Source organism: Acanthaster planci, linkage group LG05 (genome assembly GCF_054643075.1).
Source record: "Acanthaster planci isolate LZ-2023a linkage group LG05, COTS_SCS, whole genome shotgun sequence".
In the NCBI taxonomy this organism is placed as follows: domain Eukaryota; kingdom Metazoa; phylum Echinodermata; class Asteroidea; order Valvatida; family Acanthasteridae; genus Acanthaster; species Acanthaster planci.
The window spans coordinates 15,505,078-15,520,396 of NC_141781.1; the positions used below are offsets into that span (position 1 = coordinate 15,505,078).

A 15,319-nucleotide genomic window follows, 5' to 3' on the forward strand; every position below is an offset into this window, starting at 1 on the left:
TAAAAAAAAGCAAACGCCAAATGCAATCTCGGATTCATAATACAGAAGAAAACGAAACGGTCAAGAACTTTTCATTCCCCTTCCTAAGGAAATAGTCTATAAAAATGTAAGGAGCTTCGCTCAAGGATAATTACGTTACTCATTCAACAGACAGTCAATTCTAAACTTGACTCTGAAAAAAACATGTTTCTTGCTCCAAGTTACCCTTCCGCTAGAATAAACGATCGATATTGGCACCCAGTGTCTTCTTCCCGGCTGCTGCAGCCCGTTATTTAAGCACTGGTAAATCAGTTAAATGGCGCGAGAATTTAGGTATACAGGCCGGGTTTCCAGGCAGGAAACGGGAGTCGCCATTAAGACAAATTGGAAATCGAAAACCGGCAATCTCTCATGACATGGTTTTCCCCGAGGTTGTACGGTTCAGTTCGGTACAGAGCACAGGCATCGATACTGAGCCGCAAACATCGGTACATGTATGACCAATTCATTTCAAGGCTGCTCAGTATTTTCCAAGTTGGGCTCAAGATGGAGATGCTAAATGGGAGCGCACGCTCGATGCTGCTGGACAGACACAGTAAATTTCTACTGATGAATCGAGATATCTTAATCGACGACGTACGTTACATAATCATGAAGAAACCTCAAACCATTAAGTATCTCTTCCCAGTAAGTGGTAGCTATTCTCCAGACGCAACAGTTGTCACGACAGAAAATTAAGTTACAGAGTTCCGAGATTTACCGCATGCGATATTCGTGTGTATACCCATTAAAATGTAAGTATACTTCGTTAGTTTTGGAGAGTTTGTCTTATCCTTGCACACGAGATTGCTGAAAAAGCCTAAAAGAGTGTGATGAATTCTGGACAATCTAAAGGAAAATGAAAATATTAGTACCGTTAAATGGAAGTGGAGAATAATTTTCAAAGGTCATTGTACTTGTGCTCTTGTCACAAACTTGAATTGAATTGACTAATTATTTAAATGTCATCGAGGCTGTAGGCATTTTCTTTAAGATATTTTTTCAGTGAAACAAGAGTACAACATAATCACAATATGACATCGACAAGATTAACTAGTAAAACGTCCACAATAAAACGATTCAAAAAAGTTATAATTATCTATAAAATGCTGAATATATCTTTTTCAATATTTGATGTCGACAGAGAAAATAGCAAAAGGGCAACATGGATACCAAAAAAACCCATAAACATCCTCTCTCCACAAAAAGTCCATCCTTTATTTCTGAAGACTTGACAATGACATTATTAATTTTTTTTCCGCCACTTTTCTAGTGTTTTGGTGTAGATTGAAAAAAGCATAATATAAGTGCACAACGTAAAATCAACTATAAGCACTTAGACAGTGTACGCAATGAAAAATAAGTCCTGGAAAGAATTCAAGAATGTATCTTTTCACTGCAGAACAACAAAATATAGTTAAATTGATTGGGTGTTGATTCATTCCACAGTGAAACATTTAAATGATAACGGGTCATTTTCTTCATCAAAGGCAGGGTCCCACTACGGCTAGAACAAACCTGATAATGAGTACAAAAACGAGAGACTTACAAATCACAATGTTGTCACACAGCGCGAACATTAACGTATCACGTACAAAGTACTGTGCGTTGGTCCGCGTTATGTAGTGCACTTAACGCCTGCGCTACGCCTCGTTAAAAAAATGAAATTAATATGTGTGCATGGCCATACAGTCTCCAACGGTTTAAGACCAAATCAGGTAAATTAAACTCTAATACTTCCCAAGCAGACATAGACGGCCGTTTAAGACCAAATCAGGAGAATGAAAAGACCGGCCAAGCACAATTTAATCCCATTCATAAACACCTTTTGAGTCACAAACTCAAACAGGTTTTAAAAATGATGAACGATTTTGTTCAGCAATTTTACTTTCTTTTTTAAAATACCCCTCTACCCCTCTGTAATGGTATAATACCCTTAAAATTAATAATACTGTTTCAGGTGGCACATATCCAGTCGGTGCGCTAAAGACTAGCCACGTGGTGGGCTCTCATGAATGGCTAAATGACTGAAGTATGAATGAAGAATAAAATGAAAGTACCAAACACCACAAATGCTTATAAGACTTAAAGGTTTTCATGGTGAAAGAAACTAGATCTATAGTAAAGATTGCGGTAACACCATGTATTTATCTCTTCTTTGAGTATGTGTGGTTCTGAGTCTCTTCTTTGAGTATGTGTGGTTCTGAGAAGAACCCGGTTCTTCTCAGAACCACACATACTCAAAGAAGAGATAAATACATGGTGTTACCGCAATCTTTACTATAGACCACAAATGCTTGTCAACGCATCTCCCTCCCATTTGTCACTCCATTGTTAGTCACGTTAATAATCTTCAAGCAAATTTGAATTCTTAATTCCGATTGTTAAATCCATGGCAAAAGTGTGGCATAAATGTATTGCACGCATAGTGCTACATATAAAAACTAGAGCGCTAACTTCTCATTCTTCCCGCGGAGAAAATTTGACACCGTCCTGGGGCGCAGAAATTTTGAATCGATGTGCGTGCTTGTAGAACTTTCAAAATCAGATACAATGTATGTCGAACTATTCTCCAACTAAATGTGCACAAACCACACACTGACACCACGTTTTGGTTTTTGGCAAAGATTTCGAGCGGCAGGTTTATTTGTTTTTGCCGATTTCAAAGCCACTTTCTATTGCCATACTTGTCAGAAATTCTGGAAGATTTTCCTGGCACACTTGCCATACTTGCCACACTTGGCAGAAACTCAGGCACACTTGCCAAAGAGATACTTGCCACACTTGGCAGAAAAACAGGAACAAACTCGCCAAAGGCTTGCCACACTTGGCAGAAAAAGGCAAGGTTGTTAGCAGAAAGACTTGCCACACTTGGCATAACAGGTTGGAATTCCTTGGCACACTTGCCATGTAGACAAGCCCACCGGAACCAGTAGGTGCTTGTCCTATAATTAATAGTCATGTGATTCTATTTATCCTTTACAAATTAAGAAAATGTTACATAAAGCACGCCGTTTTTTCCACCGCTTGAACTGGCGGTTAGAATAAGCCCCACCAGAACAAGAGGGTGCTTGGCGTAGTGTTTAAGAAAAACAAAATGAAACATTACTAACAACTAACTTAACGTTATAATCACTGCGAGATAAGTCGCCTAAGTTGTTTGTTTGTTTGTTTACTTCGGAAACTGCGTGTCGCTCCCAGGTAGTTCCTGCCCTTAAACCAGTAAAAGCTGAATTTATAGTCCAAAAATTATGGTGGAGATGGGGAGGTGGTGGGTTTAATTTGTGTGTTGCCGCCTCGAAAATCTAAGCCGAAGTGGCCCGGTTTTAGTGCCAAACTTGCTGTGTTTCAACCGTTATTTCCTTGTGGCCTTCTGGCTTCACCAATTATTCCCCTCGAGACAGTTTAGGTGTCTGGGCCCGGAAGAAGTACTACATAATCTGAAACCTGTGAGGCCTCTGTTGATTGATGGAAGGCCATGCAGCCACTTTGCTTATCCCATTATGCCAGCTAGTGCAAGACAGTGATGGGTGAGACAGTAGTGCCTTGTTCACCATGGTATAAGCCCGATGACCAGGACTGTTTCAACAACTACACAACGTGCGTTGTGGTGAATAATGCATTTTATCCCAAAGGGATAAAATAAATTATGTATTCTTAATGCAATGACCAAGTACAACATACGGGAATTTCAGCGTGTCTTTTGAATAAGGCGCACACGTACGGGGCAATAGCACATGTTCAAATTACATTTATAGTTGATTAGTTTAAAACGAATGTCTCCCTTACAAAATTCGTTCCCTTAATTCAGTCAGTGTTAAGTGAAGTGACAGCTCTGGAGCAACGGCTGTCGTGCGCATCGGGTACCGATAATCCGACGGATTACAAAAAGGCACGGCGAAATTCATGTGCAGCGCATACGCGTTTTTGTTTTTTGCAGAGCAAAATGAAATGCTCATTTACTGATTGTGCATTCAGGTTGTTTGTGTATCGGCTTTGTTGACGTTACTTTTTAGAATCAGACGCAGATATGCAGATAACCGTTTAAAAGCTGTACAAAATTCCGCGTTTATATAGGTTTGTGCACAAACATGGATGCACCCAACAGGCATCACTTTGTACACGAGTCAGCGCTTTAGTTTTTATACAGGTCTATGATTGCAAAGTTCATATCAAACTCCGCATGATGCACTACTCTGACTCCGCGCATTGCGCTGTTTTTACACGAATAGCAAACCACACAGCTGTAAAGTCATTGATCTCGATTATGCAAAGTTTACTTTAAATTCAACTTCGTTCCCATGGAGTGACGACCTTTTCCGCGCCATGCTGGTGCCCACCATACCTTCCACGCAGCCCATAGAGTCGAGGTTGCTGTAAATTCCAACCGTTGTGCGTTTGCGCATAGGCCCCTCTCCGGCTCGCAAGTGTGACGTCACTTAAGTTCAAACCACGCCCACTGCACGTGCACTGGAGTTACATGCATCGATGGCCGTTAACACGCGTATGTTCGTGCCCGGCCCATAGAGACGACATTCATTACAAGCGCGCATGCGCATTTCATTTTCAAGGAGACAACGGTTTTTCGTGCAAGCAGACAACGTCATAGCGCTGAATTTCTCAACAACTGACTTCAAAAATACCAAAGTGTAGAAGCATGTCCAATCTTCATACACATTCCAGACTATTGTTACTTAACACATCCCCCCAAGATGTCTGAAAGGAATTCCCCAGATTCCTGCGAGACAATGACCAACACAAAGTGGGGGTTATCTCCGTCTCATACCTTGCTGCATAATAATCGTCAGCGTTTTCACGAAGAGGCGAATTTCATGAAAAATCGTCTCTCTGTCGATTTTTATTTTTTTGTGAAAACGATCAAAATTTGGTCAGAGGTCACTGGTCAGTGTCCACAGCATATTATGCTGTGGACACTGACCAGTGCGGTACCGAGACGTCAAAGTCGTCGCGTCCGCCCCATACCCAGCACATGTACATAAACATGTAAATATCACGTACATATACGTGTGTGCACGACTGCACTTATAGTGCAACATCTACAAGACGGTGAAAGTAAAATATAAAAAAATCATCAGAAATCCGTAAAATTAAAATGGCAAATTTGTAAATTTATCCAAAAGTGCCAATTTTCGTTTTCATGAAGGGGCGAATTTAAATTCGCCCCTTCGTGAAAACGCAAGCCCATGGGTCAAGGTTTTCACGAAAAGGCACTTCAACCTTTTTCTCTGCGCTCATGAAGATCAACGAGAGCAATGTTTAGCGTATGGTTTTAGTTCCCGTACAGTACGATAAGTAAAGGCACGCATGACCAGTCGTGTAATGCCGCGCGCATGCATAGCATATGGGAACGATATCAAATAAGCAATATGGCGTCTAGCAACAACTAGCTGCAGTACCGCCCGTCATTAATTCTGTCCTTGAACTTCCAGGCTGAATATACCAAGGTGAGTGTGGAGTTAAGAGTGCATTCTTCTTCTTCCATGAATATTGAAAAACTCACCTTTCCTTAAACGTTACTTAGTTCATATTTAATTGAAGCTCAGTTATTTACGCAAACACTGACACTGTTTAGGTCGGGCCTAGCCCTAGGTCAGGCCTAGGTCACATGTAGTTCAAGCCTGTACTGGTACTAGTAGTAGTAGTACTAGTAGGCCTACTACCATTGTGCAAGGCTAGGCCTAATCATGCCGTTTTCTTCATGAATGTGGCGGTCTTAGAGTCTCGAATTCCTCGCGGAGTGTTTGACTATTGGCAAGCTTGTTTTGTGACAAAAATAAAACTTGTAGGCTATAAAATAGTGGTTACCTTGACACATGCTTGACAAAATAATATTGATTGACATGGCATTAGGCTAGCACTAGCAGATTAGTCTGGAATTCGAGGCGTCAGGGAATTAGGCAAAAAATTGGCTGGTTCATGTGGTTGCCTTTTTGAAAACGTAGACCCTACCAATACTACTACACTACTTGCTCATCTTATAAAATCAGATGTTAACATTCCGCACCTTTGAAGTTGAAAAATTCTGACGAACCTTCAGGCCTAAAAGGTTTTTTTCAAATGCCAATCTAGAAAAATCTAAAAAAAAATTTTCAGCAAACTGGTTATTTTGAAGCTAAGCAACAAATACACCCAAACTGCATGTTTAGAAGCAACATGTGCAAACATTTCAAACAAGGCTTGATTTTTGAAGTGCTTACTTAAGTATCTAGCCTAGTAGGTTGTGGTTACAACGTAACATTATTAGGCCTACTGCCACATTTTAATTCTTTTAAAGTGTATCCTGTGAAAAATAGGTTTAGCACCAGGTGTCAATAAATCACAACTGGGCTCCTCTGTAAAGCAAAAAAGTAGGTTGTTTTCCCTAGTATTGTCATAATAATAATTCCAACATCTACATGTAAGTTCTGGCAAGATTAGTCACACTCACGGAGTGAAAATTTTGACCAGCCATGAATTTTTCAACTTTTTAACATTTAGAAAATTAACTGAAGGAAATTTACATTTTTTTTAAATTGCAGAAGCTTCCCGTCATGGATGTGGTAGTTCTTTGGGAAAAGGATGGGTCAAAAAATGTGGTGTCCACTGCAGATTTGAAGTTTGATGGTGTCCTGCGGAGAGGGTCATCTGTTACCATGCTGTGGAATGATGGCAAATGGAAGGGTACCATCATCGATATGGAGGAGTCACCTCCCAACTTTGACACTGAGACTGACGATGATGATGAAATTCCCCTATTGCAGTATCTGTCGTCCAAACTCAATGGTGAGCTTATTAAGAGTTAAATTTAAAACTGTAACTCCAAAAAACTGTTGTTAAATGAGAGCGATTATTGTCATGCACTCTGGTGTTGGAATAGACAAATCATGAAAAAACATTCAGCTCACATTAAAAACAACCACATGTATCAGTGTGTTACAACTACACTCATTTTATTGAAGATTGCTCTGAATTTTGACACCTTTACTCTGAACCTTATGTTCTGATTGTTTCTCAATGTTCCGACTAATTGTTTAATTCTGCTATGTTCCATTACTCCATCGTGGGCATTGTTGTATTTTTAAATTTTTCAGGCAGCAATTCCAGAAATTCTTTTCTTCTGATAATTTCCGTATGCAAGTGCATATATATGTACACATGTATCCTGGTTACAATAACGCACACATCAAGAACCCCTCCCTTTTTTAAATGGCAGCCATGCCAATAGACATAAAAAGCATTGTTATATAATCTGCATTATTGTCTTTTTTGTTTTGCTTTCTTGTTTCTCAAAGTTTAATATCTCAAAGTTTGTTGCTTTCATGCCAGAATATTTGTGTTTATATTTTGCAGGTGGACCAAGACCCTTGGACAAGATGTCTCGACATGACGTTCTTGAAGGGCCAGCAGTTTGTGGGGAATTCCAGTCCAAAGATGAAGTGTGGGCTGCCTGCCACCGCTGCCTTGAATATCTTTATTTTAATCATTTTAATACAAACAAAACATGTACTTCGCATAATGTACATGGTGAATTATATATGATTGATGCAAAGAGCTGTTCGGCCCCTTTGGCAGTTTGTTGAAATGTTGAAATTATATCCAGTTCACCTCTTTGTGCTTCAACCCAGGTCATTGATGTTCACTGCAGATGCATTAATATTCCATCTATCTCTCCTGCTGCTGCTTCACTGCAGATCGATGATGTTTACCCTGAGAGTGATATTCCATCTTCTTCTGCTCGTTCTGGGCAGTACCCATCACTTTCCTCTCCTGCTGCTGCATCAGTGCCAGGTGATGGTGCTAGACGTGACAGTGATTTTTACATCTTCTGCTCGTTCTGGGCAGTATCCACCACTTTCCTCTCCTGCTGTTGTATCAGTGCCAGGTGATGGTGTCAACCATGTGAGTGATTTTCCATCTTCTGCTCGTTCTAGGCAGTTTCCACCACTTTCCTCTCCTGCTGCTGCATCAGTGCGAGGTGATGGTGCTAGACGTGACAGTGATTTTCCATTTTCTGCTCGGTCTGGTCGTTATCCATCACTTCCTTCTCCTGGAGCTGTTTCAATGCAGGTTGATGGTACTGGCCCCGAGAGTGATAGTCCGTTGTCTTTTGCTCGTTCTGGGCAGTATCCACCACTTTCTTCTGCTGCTACTGCATCAGTGCCAAGTGATGGTTCTGGCCATTTATATTCTGCTCGGCCTGGTCGTTATCCACCAGTTTCTTTTCCTGCAGCCGTTTCATTGCATGTTAATGGTGCTAACCATGGGAGTGATTTTCCTTCCTCTTCTTCTCTTTCTGAGGAGTATCCACCAGTGCTTCATTACAGCTTGACAGTTCTGGCCCTGGAAGAAGTTTTCCATCTTCCTTTACTGCTCGGTCTGGGCGGTATCGTCCAGTTTCATCTTCTCCACTTGTCTCAGTTGATGATAGTGTGTGTCTTTCCTCGGGGCAAGGTGATGATTCCATCTCATTTCCTGACCCTGGTGACTTTCATGTTGATGGTGTTGGAAATGCTCTTTCCCCCAAACGAAACAAGATCAAAAGGTCCAGAAATTTTCTTGTTAAAGAAAAAAGAAATAGTGGCGTGGCCTATTTTACAGAAAAGTCAAACAGACAGATTCCTCCGAGGCAAGGTGTTTTGGGTGTCAGCAAATATGCTGCCAGATGCAGTAATCTGGATTGCTCTGTAGTGAAGGAGGCAGATAGAATGGCCTTGAACATAGCCTATTACAATATGGCTTGCTTGGACAAGCAACGTGAATGGATTTTGAGATATGTTTCTGTGGGAACAACAGCATCAAAGCGTTACAGAAGCTTTCATTATACATTGCCCAAGCCCACCTGCATTTCTGAGACCTGGAAAGTTTGTCGTAGCATGTTCATGTCCACGATCAATGTGACAGAGAAGCAAATCAGAACAGTTTTCTCAAAACTTGACACATGTGGCATTCTTCAAGGGGAAAAACGTGGGGGGAGACAGCGCTCTGATCTCGACACTCTTCTGAGAAATAAGGTTCAAGAACACATCGAGAAATTTCCAAGGATGGAGTCACATTACTGTCGTGCATCCAGCAAGTGTCAATACCTGGCTTCTGACCTGAACCTCCAGATGATGTATGACATGTACATAAAGGAGAAGCCAGAAAGTACGTCATTTTACAAAAATGTGTTTCACTCCTTGAACCTTAAGTTCCATCATCCCAAAAAGGACACATGTGGTTTGTGTGAAACCTACACGAAATCAGGTGAGGATAAGAAGCAAGAATTGTTGCCACAGTACCAGAAACATATTGAAGAAAATGAAAAGGTTTGTGCCATCAAAGCTGATGCAAAGGAGAGAGCAGCCAGGAGTTCAAAATATGCTGCAGCAGTTTTTGACCTCCAGTCTGTAATCTATCTGCCGCAATCTCAAAGGTCTGAGATTTTCTATAAAAGGCGCTTGGCATGTTATAATTTTACAATTTATGACCTTGGAAGCCAGGATGGTTTTTGCTTTCTCTCCCATGAAGGCCAAACACGTCGTAGTGTTTGTGAGATATCTTCCTATTTGCATAAATACCTGCAAATTCTGGACGCTCAACATGTTGAGTCTGTTGATCTCTTTTCTGATGGTTGTGTCGGACAAAACAAGAACTCCATTGTTCCAACAATGCTTCTATATTTCATTAAGCACTCTCAGACTGTTCGTGATGTCACACTACATTACTTTTAAACAAACCATGGGCAGTCTGAGGGTGATTTTATGCATAGCACCATTGAAAGAGCTACCAGACAGGTGTGTGACATTTCTGTCCCTTCCCAGTTGGTATCCATCTGTAAAATGGCACGGAAAAACCCAAGGCCTTACCATGTTTTCACTGTCCAGTCACTGGACATTCAGGATTGGAAGTCATGTTCACAGAAGTGTGGCATCCTCAGGGTTCGTTTGTCTGAGGATGGTAAAGACATTGACTGGACAAAGTTTAAGCAGGTCAAGGTGATGAAGGTCAAATCTGATGAAATTCTTTTCAAGTACTCTCATACCGATGATGCCTTTTCTGTGATCAAGCTCGACAAATCTACAAGAAGCACAGACACTGAACGTCTCCAGCCTCAGTCATGCTATCTGTCAGGTCCACCTAAGATATCAGACAGCAAATACCAGGATTTAATGAAGCTCTGTTCAGGGCCAACACCAGTTGTTTGTCATCCCGATTATCAGATATTTTACCGACAACTTCCTCACTGAATTTCCATATTGCAAGAAACTTTCACTATTTTTCCTTCCTGTAAATATATTTACACTATGCTATTCCACAGCTGACTTTGTAGCAGGCTTTTTCCTGCACTCTGCTGCTGATTCTACAATTCTTGTGCCGTATTACAAAGATTCTTGTAATCTCTTCCCTTATTAGCCTATTGTGGTTGGTGTAGACGTAGTAGAATATCGTGTTTGTATTCCTAGGTGCCACCTGGTCTCAAGGTGCATTAATGTTCGTGGTACTGATTATACACTTGCATCCAGACTTTCTCTTTGACTTCCTATATATCAATTTGTAAATTGTTACGTTAGTTAAGTATCCTGAAGTTCAAGAGTTGTATCTACTTACCTATTCCCGTCCTTCAATGAATCTATCTGAATAGGAGCTCTTGTTAGTACATAGGTGCAGCATGACATGTTTCTGAAGGGTTATTGAGTTCTTCCCTGTTTGCCTGTTTGTGTTAGGTTAAAACCTTCGTTTTTTGAGCAAAACAATATTTACCATATTTATGGTAATGCAAGACCCCTATTTTGATTTTGTGGCATTGTAAAATTGTGCTTATAAAATGTTTTCCTTACCATTTAGACAAACTTTGTCAAGGTAGAGTATGAGGGAGGTAAACACCATTACCCTAAACATTTTAACCTGTCAAGCAATTAGATTTTTTTTATCACCAATGTACTGGTCTTATTGTTTTTTGACAGATTTGGAAGTCACAGAGTTCTGCCAAATTCCTCTTTAATTAATTAAGCACAACTGCTGTGCTTCTGACACACACGAATTACAGTGAATTGTAATTTGGCAGTTTGCACCTAAAATATGGTGCATTTGGAAACAGGTTTTGAAGCTGAAATGAACCTATTAAAAATACTACCTTTTAAAAGCAGCAATTAAAAAAATATATTTAAATGTATAACGGTCTTTTATGCATTAATTGTGACTGCAGTTCTAACTCTGAAATGCAATTCTTGAAATATAGCGCCCTATAAAAATTACTGTCACTTTTGCCTGAACGTGGACTAACTTTATACTGTGTAAAAAACAAATCTGTTTTTTTGGAGTCTTTCTTCATTGATCTTTCTTTGCTTTACAACATTTGATTTTGCAATGAAATACTTGAAAATGTTCATTAAAATAATTTTCATTTCTACATTGTATGCAGAAAGGAAAATAAGTAATTATACTGTATACCAGTAAGTGATTATACTGAATACTTTATCTTTGAATCATGTTATTATTTATTCTTTTTACTTTCATTACATCGTGGATTGTAAATATAATGCCTGTATGAATGAATTCATGTATTGTATGTTATATGCTTGTAATATATGGATTTTGCCTCTCTGCTTTTTAAACTGAAAGATACTAAAACCTGTAAATATACAGATGCGAAAAAAATTCAATTCGTAATGCTGGAAAATAAACATAATTGATTCATTAATTGATTATTATGTTAATCAGTCTAAATTCTTGAAAACTGTGTGAATACAGGAAGTGTCATATTGCTTTATTTGTAGATGGAAAAAACATAATACAAATAATTAGGCCTACTGACGGCAAGGTGACACACAAACAAGTTTAACTTTGTACTTTCCACGGCATCTGAATTCCTCTAATACTCACAGCGCCCATACGCATGATCGCTTTGAAATAGCATAGACTTACCGTTTGCTAAGGGGGCAAAAACTATACAAACAGACTCGGAACGTTTTCACGAAGGGGCGAATTTGAATCCCTGTGGGGCGAATTTCGCGCGTGCTGACTTGAGCGTTTTCACGAAGAGGCGAATTTTACACGCACGGGGCGAATTTGCTCATTTATCTTTTTTGCGTTTTCACGAACAGCCACTCCTCTAACTTAATTAATTCTGAAAAACTAAACAACCCGTTTTCTTCAAATTACAAGTATTTCAAAAGCAGAGACACTATCCTTTCCATCGATACCGCAAACTCACATATCCAGGCATTCTTAAGATGTAAACTTTCAAATCAAAAAAAGGATGAACGTTTGCACGCGTTTTTCTCAAATGTTCGTTTAGACTGTGAATGGCTAAATTCGCCCCTTCGTGAAAACGCAAACGACTTGACCCGTGACTCGCCGCTACAAGAATGTTACTCAAACGTCTATGCTGACAAGAGTATGGTCCAAGGGTATCCCTTTTTTGTCAAACGTTTGACAAAGCAATAATTTCTGACTCTAAGAATTCAGTTTTATCAGGGCATAATTTTTTTTAGATGAGATATATGACATATTTTTCCATCACAAAATGTCTGGATTCACACGATTTGGCGCTAAACTTTGGTTCAAATTAAAGCTTATTATTTTTACTTAACTTTATCCCGTGGATTACCAGTTTTTATTGCAATCGGTTAAGACAGTCTTCTAGTTCATTTGAATCTAGTTTCTATAACCAGGAAAACCCATTTTGATTGATATTGGTCAAATTTGGCAACACTCAATTTTTTCAGGTGAAAATAAAATAATTTTTGGGTTATTTAAAACCACATGTTCTATTCTTTTTTGAGGCAGGGCACAAAATCGATGATACTGAAAAATAAAACGCTTAATGTAATTTGGATTTGTCATGAAAATTTTTATTATTTATGCTCCGTTTCCTAAAAATCCATTAACAAAGATGACGCCTCATTTTGTAATCAGAGCGTGCGAAATCGGAAATCGAAAGCCTGTTGCTATATGTTAAGTGCAAACCTTGCGCATGCACACTTTGGTAAAGAGCACCATGATCATACATGTACATGTAATCATGGAACCGGAAGTTATAGCTCAACTTCAGCGATCATCCAACGGGAGACTGCAAATCTTGGCGAGTGAATAATGACAGACCAGGTAATATGGTTTAATACTGCGCGTCAATTTTGCTGGAGGATAAATTTGTTATCACGCTCGCGCTCGTCGAACATCGAATAATGTGCGTCTGTGTCCCGTAGCCGCTCTAGCGGGAACAAAAGAGAGCGTTTTGAAATGTACTGACAGTCCTTTGGCACTAACCATACAGCTTTTAGATACAGCTCTACTCTTCAACTCATAGTCCAGCAGCCAACTGCCACTTTTTTTTCCTGAGCAGTATTTTGGAGGAAATGTCCTGACAGATTTCTATTCTGTAGACCACAGACATCCAGAATCTGCATGATGACTTTTCCAGATTCGAGATATAAATGAAAATTTCCTTCAACATTTTCGATCACAAATCCAAGAGATGGGAAACTTCTTGCAACTATCGGTGGCGCTTATTGAAACATGTATATTAAAAAATTGAAATGCTAATTACGATTATCATATACAAAACCATTATTTACCCAAATAGAAATTAAAAGGAGACACATTTTATTTTATGGTTGAACAAATTAAACAAAATTGTTATCTCACTTGAAAAATATTTCGGTAAATTTTTCATTTTGAAAGAGTTAAACATTGACCGGTCTGGTGTCGTCCGGACAGTGTGTGCTAGCAAAATTTAAATGGGTCTGGGTAAAAGTGCATGCTAAAAATTATGTCTTCGCTGATGGTGTTTGATGGAATATTTTTCGAAGTTTTTATAGTAAATTTGCGGCCCAAATGTGACAAACGTGATTTGATTAACAGCACATATCATAAACACGCTTGTTATTGTAAATTTATGTGATGCATTGTGAATGCAAATTCGAATTGATACTTGTTATTGTAAATTTATGTGATGTATTGTGTACGCAAAGTGGAATTGATACCAGTTTTATCAGGCTTTGCATTTCTTTTACGGCTGAGTACTCGATTAATAAGCTTAAACGTTATAGCTAACACTGAATGACGTTAGCGTAGGTGTTAGGACAGTTGTTTTCAAGGCTGTTTTTGATGGGTTGTTTCATGCTGAATGTACATGTATCTGTTTAGTGTTTTAATAAGTGGAACTTTAAGTGTATTTCAGCCTTAGTTAGTACGCTTTGTTATCTTGTGTACACGTTTTGTGAGTGGCTGGGTCTTCAGGTCATGTTGCTTTTTTGGACAGATAAGTGTTATAATCGTGCTTTGATTTATCATTTAGTACAGAAAATAATGCTGTATTCTGCCTCTACTAGTTTTCATCATGCATGTCGTATCTCATATTTCAATTGCAGAAATGCCAAGAGACATGAATGAGGGACTGAGAAAAAAATTTAATTTGTTAAGAAAAACTTTTTTCCTGACTGTCCGCAGACTTTAACATTGCACAACCACTGCAGCATTCTTTCTCCTGCTCTTGTGCATTCATGTACATGCCAGACTGGCTAAGATTAAGCTATTTGAAAATTTTCATAAATAAATCATTAACTGCACCTTTGTCCGAACTGCCTCTCAACTAGTCAGAACTCTACCATATTTATCACCAGTACCTATTGTGAACGAAAAATTTCTGATCAATTATCAGATTACTCTGCAAGTTATTTCCAGAGTATTGCTGAAAGACTCCAAGCATTTGTTACTTGCGTGCACAATTTTGGAGGAAACCCTTACTTACAATGAACTGCTGCAGTTCAATAAATTGGCTCGACGTGCATCAACAAATCAAATAAAACTTCACATATAGTTGATTTTTATGGAGGGGTGGTGTGGCGCAGGTTGTTTTGACAACCTTGGTGCAGACATATCATCCAAGAATGGATAACACTTGCAACAGTAAAATGGCACGGCCAAACCAAGTAAATACAGCGTTTTTCTTCCTGTATTAGTTTTGTGCTTAACCTTAATTTCATTGTGTTTCTGCAGTCAGAATGATGTAAATACTGATTGTGGTTGGTTACAGAATAGAAACCATAAGAGGAAAATCGCTCCTAGTGTATGCCCTGTTGTTGTTGTTATTGAAATGAGTTAAAGCATAAATGATTGCCATGCTCCCTAGATAAAATTGCAAAATTACATCGGTAGTTCATCAGTGTGACAGTTTTAGCTGTGCGCTGTATATCTTTTGTCGTCTGTTGTTTTTTGTAAAGCGCGCATAGGCCTCCTTACGTTTTTAAAACTTTGCTTGTTTTCCGATGTATGGCTCCTCAAAAACCCGGCCTGTACTGTTAAATGCCGACCACGGGCG

General features: G+C 39.2%; 3 protein-coding genes across 7 annotated transcripts in view; 2 read left to right on the forward strand and 1 right to left on the reverse strand.

Annotated features, from left to right (window-relative positions):
• Positions 1–15,319, reverse strand: part of LOC110977259 (G protein-coupled receptor 54-like) — a 158,087-nt gene that overhangs the window by 55,113 nt on the left and 87,655 nt on the right. The gene's annotated exons all lie outside the window — the stretch shown is intronic.
• The window catches only part of LOC110990465 (G protein-coupled receptor 54-like), a 218,528-nt gene that overhangs the window by 13,641 nt on the left and 189,568 nt on the right, over positions 1–15,319 (forward strand). The window lies entirely within an intron of this gene.
• Positions 4,568–12,471, forward strand: LOC147799102 (uncharacterized). Its single transcript, XM_087136751.1, has 3 exons — positions 4,568–5,483; positions 6,558–6,801; positions 7,207–12,471. Exons 2-3 carry the CDS (start codon positions 6,570–6,572, stop codon positions 7,596–7,598), a joined length of 624 nt encoding a protein of 207 aa, XP_086992877.1. The 5' UTR covers positions 4,568–5,483; positions 6,558–6,569; the 3' UTR covers positions 7,599–12,471.